The 16,633-nt window shown below is 44.7% G+C and overlaps 1 protein-coding gene across 2 annotated transcripts in view; it reads left to right on the top strand.

The window, feature by feature from the left end:
- Positions 1–3,626: 3,626 nt before the first annotated feature.
- The window catches only part of PAK5 (p21 (RAC1) activated kinase 5), a 179,648-nt gene continuing 166,641 nt past the window's right edge, over positions 3,627–16,633 (top strand). For both annotated transcript variants that reach the window (XM_056567856.1, XM_056567855.1), the window contains exon 1: positions 3,627–3,819. In XM_056567856.1, coding sequence (XP_056423831.1) covers positions 3,696–3,819 — 124 coding nt within the window. In that variant the 5' untranslated portion in view covers positions 3,627–3,695. The remainder of the gene's footprint in view (positions 3,820–16,633) is intronic.

Below are 16,633 nucleotides of genomic sequence, written 5' to 3'. Positions count from 1 at the left end.
AGGCGAGGAGGAAATTTTTTTTATTTTCCCTGCATATGTAATGTATCTCTTCAATCACTTCCTGTGATGTCACGCATATATAATTATTTATGCAAATTAGAATGGCCAGTATTCTTTTTGCAAGAAGGGTGGTGACCCTACACAGCAGTATGGCCCGGTATATAGCATTACACAGCAGTATGGCCCGGTATATAGCATTACACAGCAGTATGGCCCGGTATATAGCATTACACAGCAGTATGGCCCGGTATATAGCATTACACAGCAGTATGGCCCGGTATATAGCATTACACAGCAGTATGGCCCGGTATATAGCATTACACAGCAGTATGGCCCGGTATATAGCATTACACAGCAGTATGGCCCGGTATATAGCATTACACAGCAGTATGGCCCGGTATTTAGCATTACACAGCAGTATGGCCCGGTATATAGCATTACACAGCAGTATGGCCCGGTATATAGCATTATACAGCAGTATGGCCCGGTATATAGCATTACACAGCAGTATGGCCCAGTACATAGCATTACACAGCAGTATTGCCCGGTATATAGCATTACACAGCAGTATGGCCCGGTATATAGCATTATACAGCAGTATGGCCCAGTATATAGCATTACACAGCAGTATGGCCCGGTATATAGCATTATACAGCAGTATGGCCCGGTATATAGCATTACACAGCAGTATGGCCCGGTATATAGCATTACACAGCAGTATGACCCGGTATATAGCATTATACAGCAGTATGGCCCCGTATATAGCATTACACAGCAGTATGGCCCGGTATATAGCATTACGCAGCAGTATGGCCCGGTATATAGCATTACACAGCAGTATGGCCCGGTATATAGCATTATACAGCAGTATGGCCCGGTATATAGCATTACACAGCAGTATGGCCCGGTATATAGCATTACACAGCAGTATGACCCGGTATATAGCATTACACAGCAGTATGGCCCCGTATATAGCATTACACAGCAGTATGGCCCGGTATATAGCATTACACAGCAGTATGGCCCGGTATATAGCATTACACAGCAGTATGGCCCGGTATGCAGCATTACACAGCAGTATGGCCCAGTATGTAGCATTACACAGCAGTATGGCCCGGTATATAGCATTACACAGCAGTATGGCCCGGTATATAGCATTACACAGCAGTATGGCCCGGTATATAGCATTACACAGCAGTATGGCCCGGTATATAGCATTACACAGCAGTATGGCCCGGTATATAGCATTATACAGCAGTATGGCCCGGTATATAGCATTACACAGCAGTATGGCCCGGTATATAGCATTACACAGCAGTATGACCTGGTATATAGCATTATACAGCAGTATGGCCCCGTATATAGCATTATGCAGCAGTATGGCCCGGTATATAGCATTACGCAGCAGTATGGCCCGGTATATAGCATTACACAGCAGTATGGCCCGGTATATAGCATTATACAGCAGTATGGCCCGGTATATAGCATTACACAGCAGTATGGCCCGGTATATAGCATTACACAGCAGTATGACCCGGTATATAGCATTATACAGCAGTATGGCCCCGTATATAGCATTACACAGCAGTATGGCCCGGTATATAGCATTACACAGCAGTATGGCCCGGTATATAGCATTACACAGCAGTATGGCCCGGTATGCAGCATTACACAGCAGTATGGCCCAGTATGTAGCATTACACAGCAGTATGGCCCGGTATATAGCATTACACAGCAGTATGGCCCGGTATATAGCATTACACAGCAGTATGGCCCGGTATTTAGCATTACACAGCAGTATGGCCCGGTATATAGCATTACACAGCAGTATGGCCCGGTATATAGCATTACACAGCAGTATGGCCTGGTGTATAATATTGCACAGCAGTATGGCCCGGTATATATAAGTATAGACCATTATATGGCATTATACAGCAGTATAGACCAGTATATACAGTATCATTATACAGTGATCCCTCAACTTACAATGGCCTCAGGTAACAATAGTTTCAACATACAATGGTCTTTCTGGACCATTGTAACTTGAAACCAGACTCAACATACAATGCTACAGACAGTCCAGATCTGTGAAACGTGTCAATGGCTGGAAGAACCGACCAATCAGAATGGGCATTCACTGGTAAAACAGTATGGCCCGGTATATATCAGTATGGCCCGGTATATATCAGTATATGGCCCGGTATATATCAGTATATGGCCCGGTATATATCAGTATGGCCCGGTATATATCAGCATATGGCCCGGTATATATCAGCATATGGCCCGGTATATATCAGTATATGGCCCGGTATATAGCGGTATGGCCCGGTATATAGCGGTATGGCCCGGTATATAGCGGTATGGCCCGGTATATAGCGGTATGGCCCGGTATATATCAGTATGGCCCGGTATATATCAGTATGGCCCTGTATATATCAGTATGGCCCGGTATATATCAGCATATGGCCCGGTATATATCAGTATATGGCCCGGTATATAGCGGTATGGCCCGGTATATAGCGGTATGGCCCGGTATATAGCGGTATGGCCCGGTATATATCAGTATGGCCCGGTATATATCAGTATGGCCCGGTATATAGCAGTATGGCCCGGTATATAGCAGTATGGCCCGGTATATAGCAGTATGGCCTGGTATATATCAGTACATGGCCCGGTATATAGCAGTATGGCCCGGTATATAGCAGTATGGCCCGGTATATATCAGTATATGGCCCAGTATATATCAGTATGGCCCGGTATATAGCAGTATGACCCGGTATATAGCAGTATGGCCGGTATACAGCAGTATGGCCCGGTATACAGCAGTATGACCCGGTATATAGCAGTATGGCCCGGTATATAGCAGTATGGCCCAGTATATATCAGTATAACCCGGTATACAGCAGTATGACCCGGTATACAGCAGTATGACCCGGTAAATATCAGTACATGGCCCGGTATACATCAGTATGGCCCGGTATATATCAGTATGGCCCGGTATATAGCAGTATGGCCCGGTATACAGCAGTATGGCCCGGTATATATCAGTATGGCCTGGTATATATCAGTATGGCCCGGTATATAGCAGTATGGCCCGGTATATAGCAGTATGGCCCGGTATATAGCAGTATGGCCCAGTATATAGCAGTATGGCCGGTATATATCAGTATGGCCCGGTATATATCAGTATATGGCCGGTATATATCAGTACATGGCCCGGTATATATCAGTATGACCCGGTATATAGCAGTATGGCCGGTATATATCAGTATGGTCTGGTATATATCAGTATGGCCGGTATATATCAGTATGGCCTGGTATATAGCAGTATGGCCTGGTATATATCAGTATATGGCCCGGTATATATCAGTACATGGCCCGGTATATAGCAGTATGGCCGGTATACAGCAGTATGGCCTGGTATATATCAGTATGGCCCGGTATATAGCAGTATGGCCCAGTATATATCAGTATGGCCCGGTATATATCAGTATATGGCCCGGTATATATCAGTACATGGCCCGGTATATAGCAGTATGACCCGGTATATAGCAGTATGGCCCGGGCTGGTGCAGGCCGGTGCTGAGGTAGCTCCTGCGCGGCGCCCGCCCGCCTCCGGTTCAGCCCAGCCGCGTTCTGGAGGTCGGGGGCGCGCCTCTTCTCCGCCGTGCTCTCCCTATTTCCCCCGTTGTGGGATGGCCGTGGGTCGGGAGCGAGCAGCCTGGGCCGGCACATGCCCGGACCCCGGGGATCAGCGGGAAGATGGCGCTGAGAGCCGAGTGAGCAGGCGGGATGCCTCGGATTTCCTGACGGCAGCGGGTAGGTGTGAGCGCGGCGCCAGCATCAGCACCAGGCGGGAGGCGCGCATCCTCCCCGGGCCGGGCTCCTCCGCTGTCTCCCTATTGTCCTCCCTGCGCCTTGTATATAGCGGCGCCCGTCATCCCTGCGGTGCCCCCCGGTGCTCAGCGCTCGGCCGGGCTTTGTTGCATCCTGGGCACGGCGCCGGTGTGCCCGCAGTGTGCCATCCTGCCATGACACCATCATGCAGGACTTTCTACTTATGTGGAGTCCTGGACTCCATCACTTTCCCCTCTGGCACAGATGTGACCTCCCTCCCGGCCGCAGTCACCTTGTGCCCCCTGTGCCACCCTGGGATCAGCGCCGGGCATCAGCCTCTATGGAGCTGCACAGTTCTCCCGGGCCTTGGTCTCTATCTACATCATATCTATGCCTCTTATATTACCATACATCAGTGTTCCCTAAACTGGCTGCCTCCAGCTGTGGCAAAACTACAACTCGGCTGTCCGGGCATGCTGGGAGTTGTAGTTTTGCAACAGCTGGAGGCACCCTGGTTTGGAAACATTGTCATAGAGAGAGCAGAAACTAGTAACAAACTGGGATTCCCAACTAGTCACCCGCCTGCTGATGGTTTCTATATTGTCCTCTATCCCAGTCAGTATTTTACTTGATAAGTCTCCTCTATAGTTGTTATAATACAATGTCATGTAACATTATGTATCCTGTCTATATATTTACTTTGTGTCTTGTGCACTATAATATATATATCTCCACCAATATACACACTCACCATAAGTATATATATATATATATATATATATATATATATATATATATATTAATAGTTATAACTCTGACCCGTTACAGTCCTACAGATATGGAGTCATAGATATAAGTTCACTACCCCAAGTATGTAAATACCTTATCCAAAATATAGTAAGGTGCCCCCCCCCCTGCATGCTCCCACCTTTGCCATGATCTCGAGTCACTTTTTGCTGACCTGTGGCTTCTCCTTTCCGGTTCGTCGCTTCGTTTCATTGAGAAATTTCCCGTTTTGAAGCACTTTTTGCTGTATCCTCATAGAAGGGTTAGTTGCACTTGAAGTTCCGTAAATAATAAACATATGATTTGTATGTTTTTGTATTGATGCTATGTAATCTGAGCACATGTATTGTCTGCATCTATCATGGTTGTCGCTAGGGTGGTGTTCTGCAGGGTGGCTGCCCCGTGCAAGTAAATTGGTGCTTATTTATGGCGCCTATGGCACCGCTTATCTATTGCGTGGGCCTTGACTTCAATTATGACCGGCCACATATTCCCTATTGCCAGGGCCAGATTAAGGCTTCCTGGAAGACAGAGCTCTTCATTATGATGGGGCCCCCCCGACAGTTACCCCACATTAGGTGCAGTATAGTTTCCCCACATTAGGTACAGTATAGTTCTCCACATTAGGTGCAGTACAGTTCTCCACATTAGGTGCAGTATAGTTTCCCCACATTAGGTACAGTATAGTTCTCCACATTAGGTGCAGTACAGTTCTCCACATTAGGTGCAGTACAGTTCTCCACATTAGGTGCAGTACAGTTCTCCACATTAGGTGCACTATAGTTCCCCCATATTAGGTGTAGTATAGTTTCCCCACATTAGGTGCAGTACAGTTCTCCACATTAGGTGCAGTATTAGTTCCCCACATTAGGTGCAGTACAGTTCCCCCACATTAGGTGCAGTATAGTCCCCCACATTAGGTGCAGTACAGTTCCCCCACATTAGGTTGGCAGTATAAGTCCCCCCACATTAGGTTGGCAGTTTAGTTCCCCCACATTAGGTGTGCAGTAGTTTCCCCACATTAGGTTGGCAGTACAGTTCCCCCACATTAGGTTGGCAGTACAGTTCCTCCACATTAGGTGCAGTATAGTTCCCCCACATTAGGTGCAGCATAGTCCCCCACATTAGGTACAGTACAGTTCCCCACATTAGGTGCAGTACAGTTCCCCACATTAGGTGCAGTACAGTTCCCCACATTAGGTGCAGTACAGTTCCCCACATTAGGTGCAGTATAGTCCCCCACATTAGGTGCAGTACAGTTCCCCCACATTAGGTGCAGTATAGTTCCCCACATTAGGTGCAGTACAGTTCCCCACATTAGGTGCAGTATAGTCCCCCACATTAGGTGCAGTACAGTTCCCCCACATTAGGTGCAGTATAGTCCCCCACATTAGGTGCAGTACAGTTCCCCCACATTAGGTGCAGTATAGTTCCCCACATTAGGTGCAGTACAGTTCCCCCACATTAGGTGCAGTATAGTTCCCCACATTAGGTGCAGTATAGTTCTCCACATTAAGTGCAGTATAGTCCCCCACCTTAGGTGCAGTATAGTTCCTCCACATTAGGTGCAGTACAGTTGCCCCACCTTAGGTGCAGTATAGTTTCCTCCACATTAGGTGCAGTATAGTTCCCCCCATTAGGTGCAGTATAGTTCCCCCTATTATGTGCAGTATAGCTCCCCACATTAGGTGTAGTATAGTTCTCCCCACATTAGGTGCAGTTTAGCTCCCCACATTAGGTGTAGTATAGTTCTCCCCACATTAAGTGCAGTATAGTCCCCCCCATTAGGTGCAGTATAGTTCCCCCTATTAGGTGCAGTATAGTTCCCCACATTAGGTGCAGTATAGTTCCCTTGCAGACATACAGCCTTCAGCCATATAGTGTATGGCTGGGGGCAGTATGCCTGTTTACTGCCCCACTTCAGTGTTCCGACCACCGTTCCTCCGGTGCCGTATAGTTCCCCAGATTAGGTGCAGTATAGTTCTCCACATTAAGTGCAGTATAGTCCCCAACATTAGGTGCAGTATAGTTCCCCTCACATTAGGTGCAGTATAGTTCTCCCACATTAGGTGCAGTATTGTTCCCCTCACATTAGGTGCAGTACAGTTCCCCCGCATTAGGTGCAGTACAGTTCCCCTCACATTAGGTGCAGTATAGTTCCCCTCACATTAGGTGCAGTATAGTTCCCCTCACATTAGGTGCGGTATAGTTCCCCTCACATTAGGTGCATTATAGTTCCCCACATTAGGTGCAATCTAGTACCCCCACATTAGGTGCAGTATAGTTTCCCCACATTAGGTGCGATATAGTTCCCCCACATTAGGTGCAGTACAGTTCCCCACACAGGTGCAGTATAGTTTCCCCCAAATTAGGTGTAGTATAGTTCCCCCGACATTAGGTCCAGTATAGTTCCCCCCACATTAGGTGCGGTACAGTTCCCCCCACAGGTGCAGTATAGTTCTCCACATTAGGTGTAGTATAGTTCCCCACATTAAGAGCAGTATAGTTCCCCACATTAGGTGCAGTATAGTTCCCCTACAGACATACAGCCTTCAGCCATATAGTGTATGGCTGGAGGCTGTATGCCTGTTTACTGCCCCACTTCAGTGTTTCGACCACCACTTCTCCGGTCCGGGGACCCCGGGGACCGGGGTCACGACCTTCCGCTATGGCCTATGGGCCAGTGACGTCCCTGCGTGCGCTACCTCCCGGCGGCCCCTGCGTTTTTAAAGTTAATGCGGGGGCCGCCGCAGAGAGGTAACCGCCGGGATATCCTTGTGTCCTGAAAAGATTTTTCGGGACACAGGGATGTCCTGATTGCGACAGGGGCCCCCTGCGGGCATGGGGCCCGGAGCAGGTGCTCCAAGAGCGCCAATGATGATCCGGCCCTGCCTATTGCACAAGGAGATGGCAGGATTGTTTGTATGGCCCTCTACTTCCATCATTATTGGCCACACATCTTTTATAAGGCTGTATTCACACGTCCAGATTTTTGTGTATTTTGCTACACACCACAAGTATCATCCTGCTTTTTTACTGCTGTTATTTTACAATAACGGATGAAAAAAAAAAAAACGGATGCAATAACTGGTAATAAAGGATGATAACTGATGACCATCAACCGTTATTTTTTATGTTTTTTTTCTTAAAAAACCTGATGTTGTTCATCCGTTATCATCCGTTATTACCAGTTACATCCGTTTTTTTAATCAGGTTTTTAACTTTTTTATGTAAAGCTGTACTGAGCATGCTCAGTAGGAAAAAGGGATGTTAAAAAACCTGACCATAACTGATAACGGATGTTTTTTTTTTTTAATATCCGGTTCCCATAGACTTCAATGTTAAATTTTAACATCCGGTTTTTCACCATTTTGTTTTTTGCCGGACAGAAAATGAGTGCATGCACCGTCTTTTATGCCGGCAAAAATAGCTGACATTAGTAAAAATGGACATGCCTGATTCAAAAGGATGTTCAAAAAATCCTATTGACATGAATGGGATTTTTCGAGGGACGTTCTCAGGACTTTTTGCCGGGAGTAATAATGGAGGTTTTTACAGGATGATACTGGTAGTGTGAAAGGGGCCTTAATGTGTATTTACACTAAGCAATGTCTGCCTGGAGAAATTGACATTTCATGCACATTGGACGCCGAGGCACTTTGCCCAGACATGTGCTGTCACCATTGACGGCAGTGCATGCCCGATCGGATCCACCAAAAGAATGCATGTGGTAATTTTTTTCGGTGGAGTCCGCAATTTAGATTTTGCGGAAATTCTACAATGTGCGTGGGGTACAGCAGAATCCTATTGGAGACAAAAGGCTGCTGCACCGGGATTTCCAAGCAGAATTTCTGAGTGGATCTGCACTCGGAAATTTCATAGTCTGAATGCCTCTTAACCATTAGAGCAGCGTTTCCGGAAAAATGAGCTGTTGAACAGCCACAACTCCATGCATGCCCGTCCTGGCATGCTGGGAGTTGTAGTTTTGCAACAGCTGGAGGCACACTGGTTGGAAAACACTGCATTCGAAAATCTGCAGCAAAATATTCATGTGGGAACATACCGCAAGGGAAAATCCACAGCAGAATATGTTGGCTTCAGTGGGGCCTGCTGTGGATTTTCCCACTTGCAAAAGATCCACCTGTGTGAACATGTATTGCCGACATTGGTTTTTAACCAGCATAACTACATTTAATTAGCCAATGAATGAGCCCAATGTCACAGCTCTAAGTGGTATATGTGTTCGGGTAATAATAGTGACAATTGAATATCCAATATGAAAACAGCACTTCAAATGGATGTAATGTGGTAAGCACTAGGGATGAAGTAGTGGGATATGATGAGAGTAGTAGTCACATAGCTAAGTGGTGTTAACCCAATGTTCCTCTGTGAAGCACAATCTTTTTATCTAAATAAAGCTGTTGTGGTATACAAAGCCCAGGAATAAGACCTCTGAAGCCAGGATCTCGGTAAATAACTTGCAACTCCGGAACTCTAGAAATACCCAGTGGTCCTCATTTACTATTGCAAACCCCACATGTCTTGTCGGGTTGTGCGCCAAGTTCTGGCGCATTGCGCCAGAAATTCTGCCTGCGCCAGAATTTGCGCCAGAATTGAAAAAAAACCTGACTACGGTAACTCTGCATTTTGCTAAGAAAACCCGAAAAGGGGGTGTGGCCATCTGAAAAGGGGCGTGGTCATCAAAAAGGGCCGTGTCCCTGACATTTTCACAAAAACCCAACATATTTACTAAGGTTTCCACAGAAAATGTGGTGGATTTCAGCTGAGGAAAACCTGACAGATCAGAGCATGTGTAAAAAAAGCAAAATATAGGGAAAGTGGAAAATGTAGAAAACCTTAGTAAATACCATGGAAAATAAATTGTAAGGAATTACAACCCACAAAGAAACCTACACAACACTCTTAGTAAATAAGGGACAGTCTCTTAAAATACAGCTTTTGATAGTATTGCTTAAGATTGGGAGAGTAAACATTTAGTCACTGTCCCTTGAAGTAATGCTTTGTTAGCAGCGTAGCTGAATGTTTGAAATCTTGAACACTTGTACATGAATATGTCTAATACAGGTGCATGCTGATCTTAAAGCGGGTGTCCCAGCTTGATCCTGACGGATTTTTCGGCCAGCTCCTGCCTGTTTGCAGCAGCAGAGGTGGTTAGAAAAACCAAAAGTAGCCGAAGCTGCGAAGTTAAGCAATTTACACAGTTACGACTTTAAGGGTATTTGCACAAACATCGTAGCCCTGCAGGCTATTCTGTTTATGTATTTGCTGAATTTACGTATACATCGTGGCTCATGGGGCTACACAGTTTCCGTAACTCCCATTAAAGTCAATGAAAGTTATTTAAATTGCGTAATTTTGCTGGATTCGGCTGCTTTTGGCTTTTCTTACCACTTCAGAAGGGCAGGGGGAGCTGGAGAAAGCCGGATGAGCAAGCTGGGACAACCCCTTTAACGTTCTGTGACACACAAGCTCACAACACTCAAAGAAACGTATCCAGGAAAGTCTCAACAGGCTAGCATTGGTCTGAACAGAAGCTAAAATGAGATCCAGTAAATACAGCAAGGCCCTTGTTTAACTGTATCCTTGCTTGGAGAAATAATCCCTCTTGAGTGCTAAAATGTAGACTATATCCTTGCAACGGGACAGGAACTAGGGTCAGGAGACAACTATTTTTCAAACTAAACTGGTGACATGTGGCCTATTTCTAAGGTGTGCTTGACTTTACAACACATGTGGTTTTGGCAAAGGCAAAGATCGGACAGATTAGAACACCTTTAGGTGCTCCTCTGTTCCCAAAGGAGCACCTAAACATGGGACTGGCTCCTGCATCTATTGGCTAGGAGCCTCCATGTGACTAAATACCTATTCAGCTGTTCAGTAAAACCCAATGCATGTACCTCTCATGATCTTGTTAAATGTTATAATTCTCCCAGTTCACTGCCCCCATCATGATAAACAACCCCCTGCCTTTATATTTATTATTTTTTAGTTTTCTTCCTTCTTGATATTGCTCTGTATGTCTCAGATTCACAGACTGGGAAATGGGTGTTCCCCAGCAGGCGTGACATCATCTGAAGCCATACAGGAGAGAACTTCCACCCTCACTCTGCTACACACAGCCCAGAGCAGTTCAGTGTAAGATGAGCTATGCTTGGCTAAGGCTGCACCCACCCCCTTAGCATTTCCTGATTTTGGACTTCTGCCAGGCCAGCAGGAGTCCAAAGTCTGTGCAGGAGATGGGCGGAAATGTGCTCTGGACAAGTAGGGAGACACCTAGTAGCAGCTTTTTTAAACACAATTAAAACATAGAAAACTTAATTTTTATAAACAAAGTACATTAGAAAGATTTTTTATTTACCATAAGGATTGCAATAGCAAAAATTAGTTTTAATGAGCGTGCCCATTTAAGTGGTATAGTCAGCGTTGCAGAAGGTGGTGTGCTTACCGCCTATGATAGCCTTAAATATACACCGGGGAGACGCCAGCATCAAACACGTACACCAGAGTCCCAGGATGGTAGAAGAAGTTTACAATAGCGTAATAGGTCCAACAGGAGAAAACAGATGCTGATTCAGTGCTAACCCACAAACATCAATATAAACAGTAATTGATCTTCCGGACAAAATAGTAATAAATAATAAAATATATTTATTACAACTACACAAGGAAAACACGTTTCCAGAAGATAGCACACCTCTTCTTCAGGTCCTATCCCCTCGAAACATTGTGTCTGTGTTGTTGAAAAAAAATCTATTTTATTAGGCTACGTTCGTTCACACAGCCGTCTAGACCCGTTCCGTTCTTCTCCCGTCAAAATTAAAAACGACTTTAAAAAACGGACAAAAACGGATGCAAACGGATGTTATCCGTTTGTATCCATTTTTGTTCAGTTAATAAACCCAAACATATTTTTTATTTGTTCTGAGCATGCTCAAAAGTTAAAACGGATCAAAAAACAGATTGAAAAAACGGATGCAAACAGATGACATTAAAGGGGTAGTCCAGTGGTGAAAAACGTATCCTCTATCCAAAGGATAGGGGATAAGTTTGAGATCGCGGGGGGTCCGACCACTGGGGCCCCCTGCGATCTCTCTGTACGAGGGCCAGGCTCTCCGGCCAGATAGCGGGTGTCGACCCCCGAACGAAGCGGCGGCCGACACGCCCCCTCAATACATCTGCCATAGAGTTGTATTGAGGGGGCGTGTCGGCCTCCGCTTCGTGCGGAGGTTGACACGCCCCCTTCCCGCAGGCTGTCGGGGCTCCGTACAGGAGATCGCAGGGGGCCCCAGCGGTCGGACCTCCCGTGATCTGCAACTTATCCTCTATCCTTAGGATAGGGGATAAGTTGTTTACCACTGGACTACTCCTTTAAAGACTCATCCGTTTTCCATAGACTTCAATGTTAAATTTACTGTACCTGTTTTTTCTACGGAAGAAAAAATACTGCATGTTTCATTTTTTATGCTGTCAAAAAAATGGAAATGAGTGCAAACGGATTGTAAAAAAAAACATGAATGGGATTTTTTAAAAAACGTTTTGAATCCGTTTACAGCCTGCAAGAATGGAACCGAAAGGGGGATAAAAAAAAAACGGGGACAGACAGCCGTGTGAACGCACCCTTATTTATTACTATGTTGTCAAGAAGATCAGTTATTGTTCACATCTATGTCATGGACCGGTTCTGCTATTGCTAATGCTGTCCTTGGCCACCACAATACAACTAGACATCCTTGCCATTTAGGATTCCAGGACAGCTGAGTGCCTATCCCTGTAATAGCAGTCATATTGTTTTATTCTGAAAAACTACCACAAAGAGGACACCGTTTTATATTAGAGGGGAAATGTTTATGGAGTAATATCAGGAAGTATTACTTTACTGAGAGAGTAGTGGATGCATGGAATAGCCTACCTGCAGAAGTGGTAGCTGCAAATACAGTGAAGGAGTTTAAAGGGGTATTCCAGGCAAAAACTTTTTTTTATATATCAACTGGCTCCGGGAAGTTAAAAAGATTTGTAAATTACTTCTATTAAAAAATCTTAATCCTTCCAATAGTTATTAGCTTCTGAAGTTTTCTGTCTAACTGCTCAATGATGAGGTCACGTTCTGGGAGCTGTGCATGATGGGAGAATATCCCCATAGGAACTGCACAGCTCCCGGGACGCGAGTCATCAGAGAGCAGTTAGACAGAAAACAACAACTCAACTTCAGAAGCTAATAACTATTGGAAGGATTAAGATTTTTTAATAGAAGTAATTTACAAATCTGTTTAACTTTCCGGAGCCAGTTGATATATAAAAAAAAAAGCTTTGGCCTGGAATACCCCTTTAAGCATGGGATAGGTATAAGGCTATCCTTCATATAAAATAAGATTATATAGAGCAGGGTTTCCCAAGCAGCTTGCCTCCAGCTGTTGTACAATTACAACTCCCAGCATGCCGAAGGCTGTTCGGGCATGTTGGGAGTTGTAGTTTTGCAACAGCTGGAGACACACTGGTTGGAAAACACTGCTCTAATGTGTATGATCACACTGAGATGTTCTTCATCAGCAGCAGTGAGTGTTATACAGTTCAGTAGTGTGTATTACAATATTTGGGTGTTTTTATTTATTTTTTCTGTCATTTTTCTACTAATGTTTTTCTCATTACAAGTCATCATGTGATTTAAGGGTTTCTGTTAAAGAATGTGAGGAAAAAAACAGAGCAAATGGCCCACACACTTGTAGAAATTTGAATTGTTATAGGTCTGTGGGAGAAAAAAACAACAACACAAAATCAGAAAAAAACACCATTGTAAGAGATTTACAATTGAGCCAAAAAAACACCACTGAAGAGTAAAAAAAAAAAAACATGTAGGGAGGACATTTCATATTTCACTAGTGACTCCCCAGCCATTTAGGCAAAAATAAAAATAAAGGCATGCTTTAGCAATGGCATGTTTATTGGGTTTTTTAAAGAAAAACATCATGTTTGAGTCTACCCTTAAGATTCTGTTCACATTACGTTGTCAGCTTTTCATTGGAGGTATACGTTGGGAGGTATACTGCAGATGGAAGGCTGGAACTTTAAAGGGGTATTCCAGGAAAACTTTTTTATATATATCAACTGGCTCCAGAAAGTTAAACAGATTTGTAAATTACTTCTATTAAAAAATCTTAATCCTTTCAGTACTTATGAGCTTCTGAAGTTAAGGTTGTTCTTTTCTGTCTAAGTGCTCTCTGATGACACGTGTCTCGGGAAACGCCCAGTTTAGAAGAGGTTTGCTATGGGGATTTGCTTCTAAACTGGGCGTTTCCCGAGACACGTGTCATCAGAGAGCACTTAGACAGAAAAGAACAACCTTAAAGGGGTAGTCCAGTGGTGAAAAACTTATCCCCTATCCTAAGGATAGGGGATAAGTTTGAGATCGCGGGGGGTCCGACCGCTGGGGCCCCCTGCGATCTCTCTGTACGGGGCCCCGGCTCTCCGCCGAGATAGCGGGTGTCGACCCCCGCACGAGGCGGCGGCCGACACGCCCCCTCAATACATCTCTATGGCAGAGCCGGAGATTGCCGAAGGCAGCGCTTCGGCTCTGCCATAGAGTTGTATTGAGGGGGCGTGTCGGCCGCCGCCTCGTGCGGAGGTCGACACGCCCCCTTCCAGCGGGCTGTCGGGGCTCCGTACAGGAGATCGTGGGGGGCCCCAGGGGTCGGACCCCCCGCGATCTGCAACTTATCCCCTATCCTTAGGATAGGGGATAAGTTGCTCACCACTGAATCACCACTGGACTACTCCTTTAACTTCAGAAGCTCATAAGTACTTAAAGGATTAAGATTTTTTAATAGAAGTAATTTACAAATCTGTTTAACTTTCTGGAGCCAGTTGATATATAAAAAAAAGTTTTTGCCTGGAATACCACTTTAACCTCTGTATAGGCCATTGTTTCCCAAACAGGGTATCTCCACCTGTTACAAAGCTAAGACTCCCAGCATGCCCAGACAGCTGAAAACTTAGGCAATGTTCACACAACAGCATTTCTACATGGAGTTCTGCATGAAAATTCTGCTTTAAGGAGATCTGTATTGCAATATAACTTATCTCCTATCCGAAGGGTATAACTTTATAAGATGGCACAACCTCTTTAATGTTATGGCAGAAACTTTTTTTTAGCTAAGTGGACATCACAAATGGGATATGAACACAGCCTAAGATGATGCAGATAGGAAGATCTGCTTACCCTTCCAAAAGAGGTTCCACAGCAGCTGAGGTATACTGCATTATGACCTGTATATGGGTGCATTCACACTACGTTTTGCAGTTATGGTCACCGGATCCAGCTGGGAGATGTGAAAGCCGGGCGCTCCCATATCCCAGCCGGACCCCGCCCGTATCTCATTCATTTGAATGAACCGACCGGAGTTAGGCTGGAGGTTCACGCCACGTTTTTGCAATACAGTTCCCAGATCAGGTTTTTGATTAAAAAGAAAAAACGGATTCCTCAAAACCTTACTAAACTGTATCAAAACGTGTACAAATTTGAATCCGTATACAGTTGCAAACCGTATACGGTTTGAAAAGTGATGTCCAGTTCGTATACGTTTTTAATTTTTTATTCCATTATGAATAAACTTTCACTTGTTTGATTAAAATTCCAAGAAAAAAACTGCAAAGTCAAAAACCGTATGGTGCAAACCAGATGAAACCGTACGCCCATACGGTTCTGTACGGTTCCCATTAATTCCCGGTTCCCATGTTTAAAAAACTTCACCCGGACCAAAAACCATGGTAGGCTACAGTTTTGGGTACGGGAAAAAAACCTGACAAAATCATACAAGATGCAAAACGGACACAACCGGATGCATCTTTTGGCATACAGTATACAATGGAGAGTCAATGCATACGGTTTTCAATACGGTTCCGTATGGTTTTCAAATTGAAAACATATACGGGAACTGTATTGCAAAATTGTGGTGTGGACCCAGCCTTGGATTGTAACTCCGGTCAGCTTATTTTTGCCCCGTATACGCTTTGCCGGACTGAAAACCGTAGCATACCAAAAAAATGAAGCTAACGGATCCTATTCATTTCTATAGACTTTTTAAGATCTCCGCTGTCATCCGTTGCATGAACTATTTTTTCTCTGTTAGGGTGCGTTCACACGCTAGTAGCGAGTTTCCCACTGCGGGAAAACAGCTGAGAGTTACGCTACCATTGATTTAAATGGGTCTGCGGACAGTCCGCAAATCTGACACTATTGCGGACTGTCTGTGGACCCATTCAAATCAATGGTAGTGTAACTCGCAGCAGGTTTCCCACAGCATGAAACCCGCTGCTAGTAATAGCGTGTGAACGCACCCTTAAACTACCGGATCCCCAATGGACCCCATTCAAGTCAATGGAATCCGTCAGGACCCAGTGGTGGTCAGTTGTGTTCCAGAACAGGTCGGAGCACAATGAGAGCAGTGCCTTATTTTTACATCTGTTTTTGCTACTGAGCATGCTCAGAAAAAAAACCAGAATGGAAATGTTTCAAAAATAACGAACATTGATGGTAATAAACGGATATTTTAACAGATTAGAACTAGAGTTGAGTGAACTTACAGCAGATGGTCTCGTAGCGAACCTTGCAGCTCGGCTCTGCGTAAATTAGTTCAGCTTTCCAAGGGCTCTGGTTGCCTAGAAAAGTCCGGGATGACAGTCTTAGGTCTCTTAGGTCTGTATCCACTTTTTCCAGGCAACTGGAGCCCTTGGAAAGCTGAACTAATTTATGCAGGCTAAAGTAATCAACAGCCGAGCTGCGAGGTTCGCTACGAGCCAATTTACTGTAAGTTCGTTCAACTCTAATTATAATGGATGTTAACAGTCTGTTATTTAATATTTAATTTTAACAACATTTTTTTTTTACAAATAACAGAGCGATGACTTCCATTAACATCAGTTTTAGATCCATTAGGACTAAGTTTCCACTTGTTTTTTTTTTCTGGCAGATTTTGAGCCAAAGCCAGAAGTGTAT

The sequence above is a fragment of the Hyla sarda genome, chromosome 3, assembly GCF_029499605.1.
Source record: "Hyla sarda isolate aHylSar1 chromosome 3, aHylSar1.hap1, whole genome shotgun sequence".
NCBI classification, from domain to species: Eukaryota; Metazoa; Chordata; class Amphibia; order Anura; family Hylidae; genus Hyla; species Hyla sarda.
The sequence above is the reverse complement of the archived record's forward strand: the minus strand, read 5'-3'. Positions and strand labels throughout refer to the sequence as shown.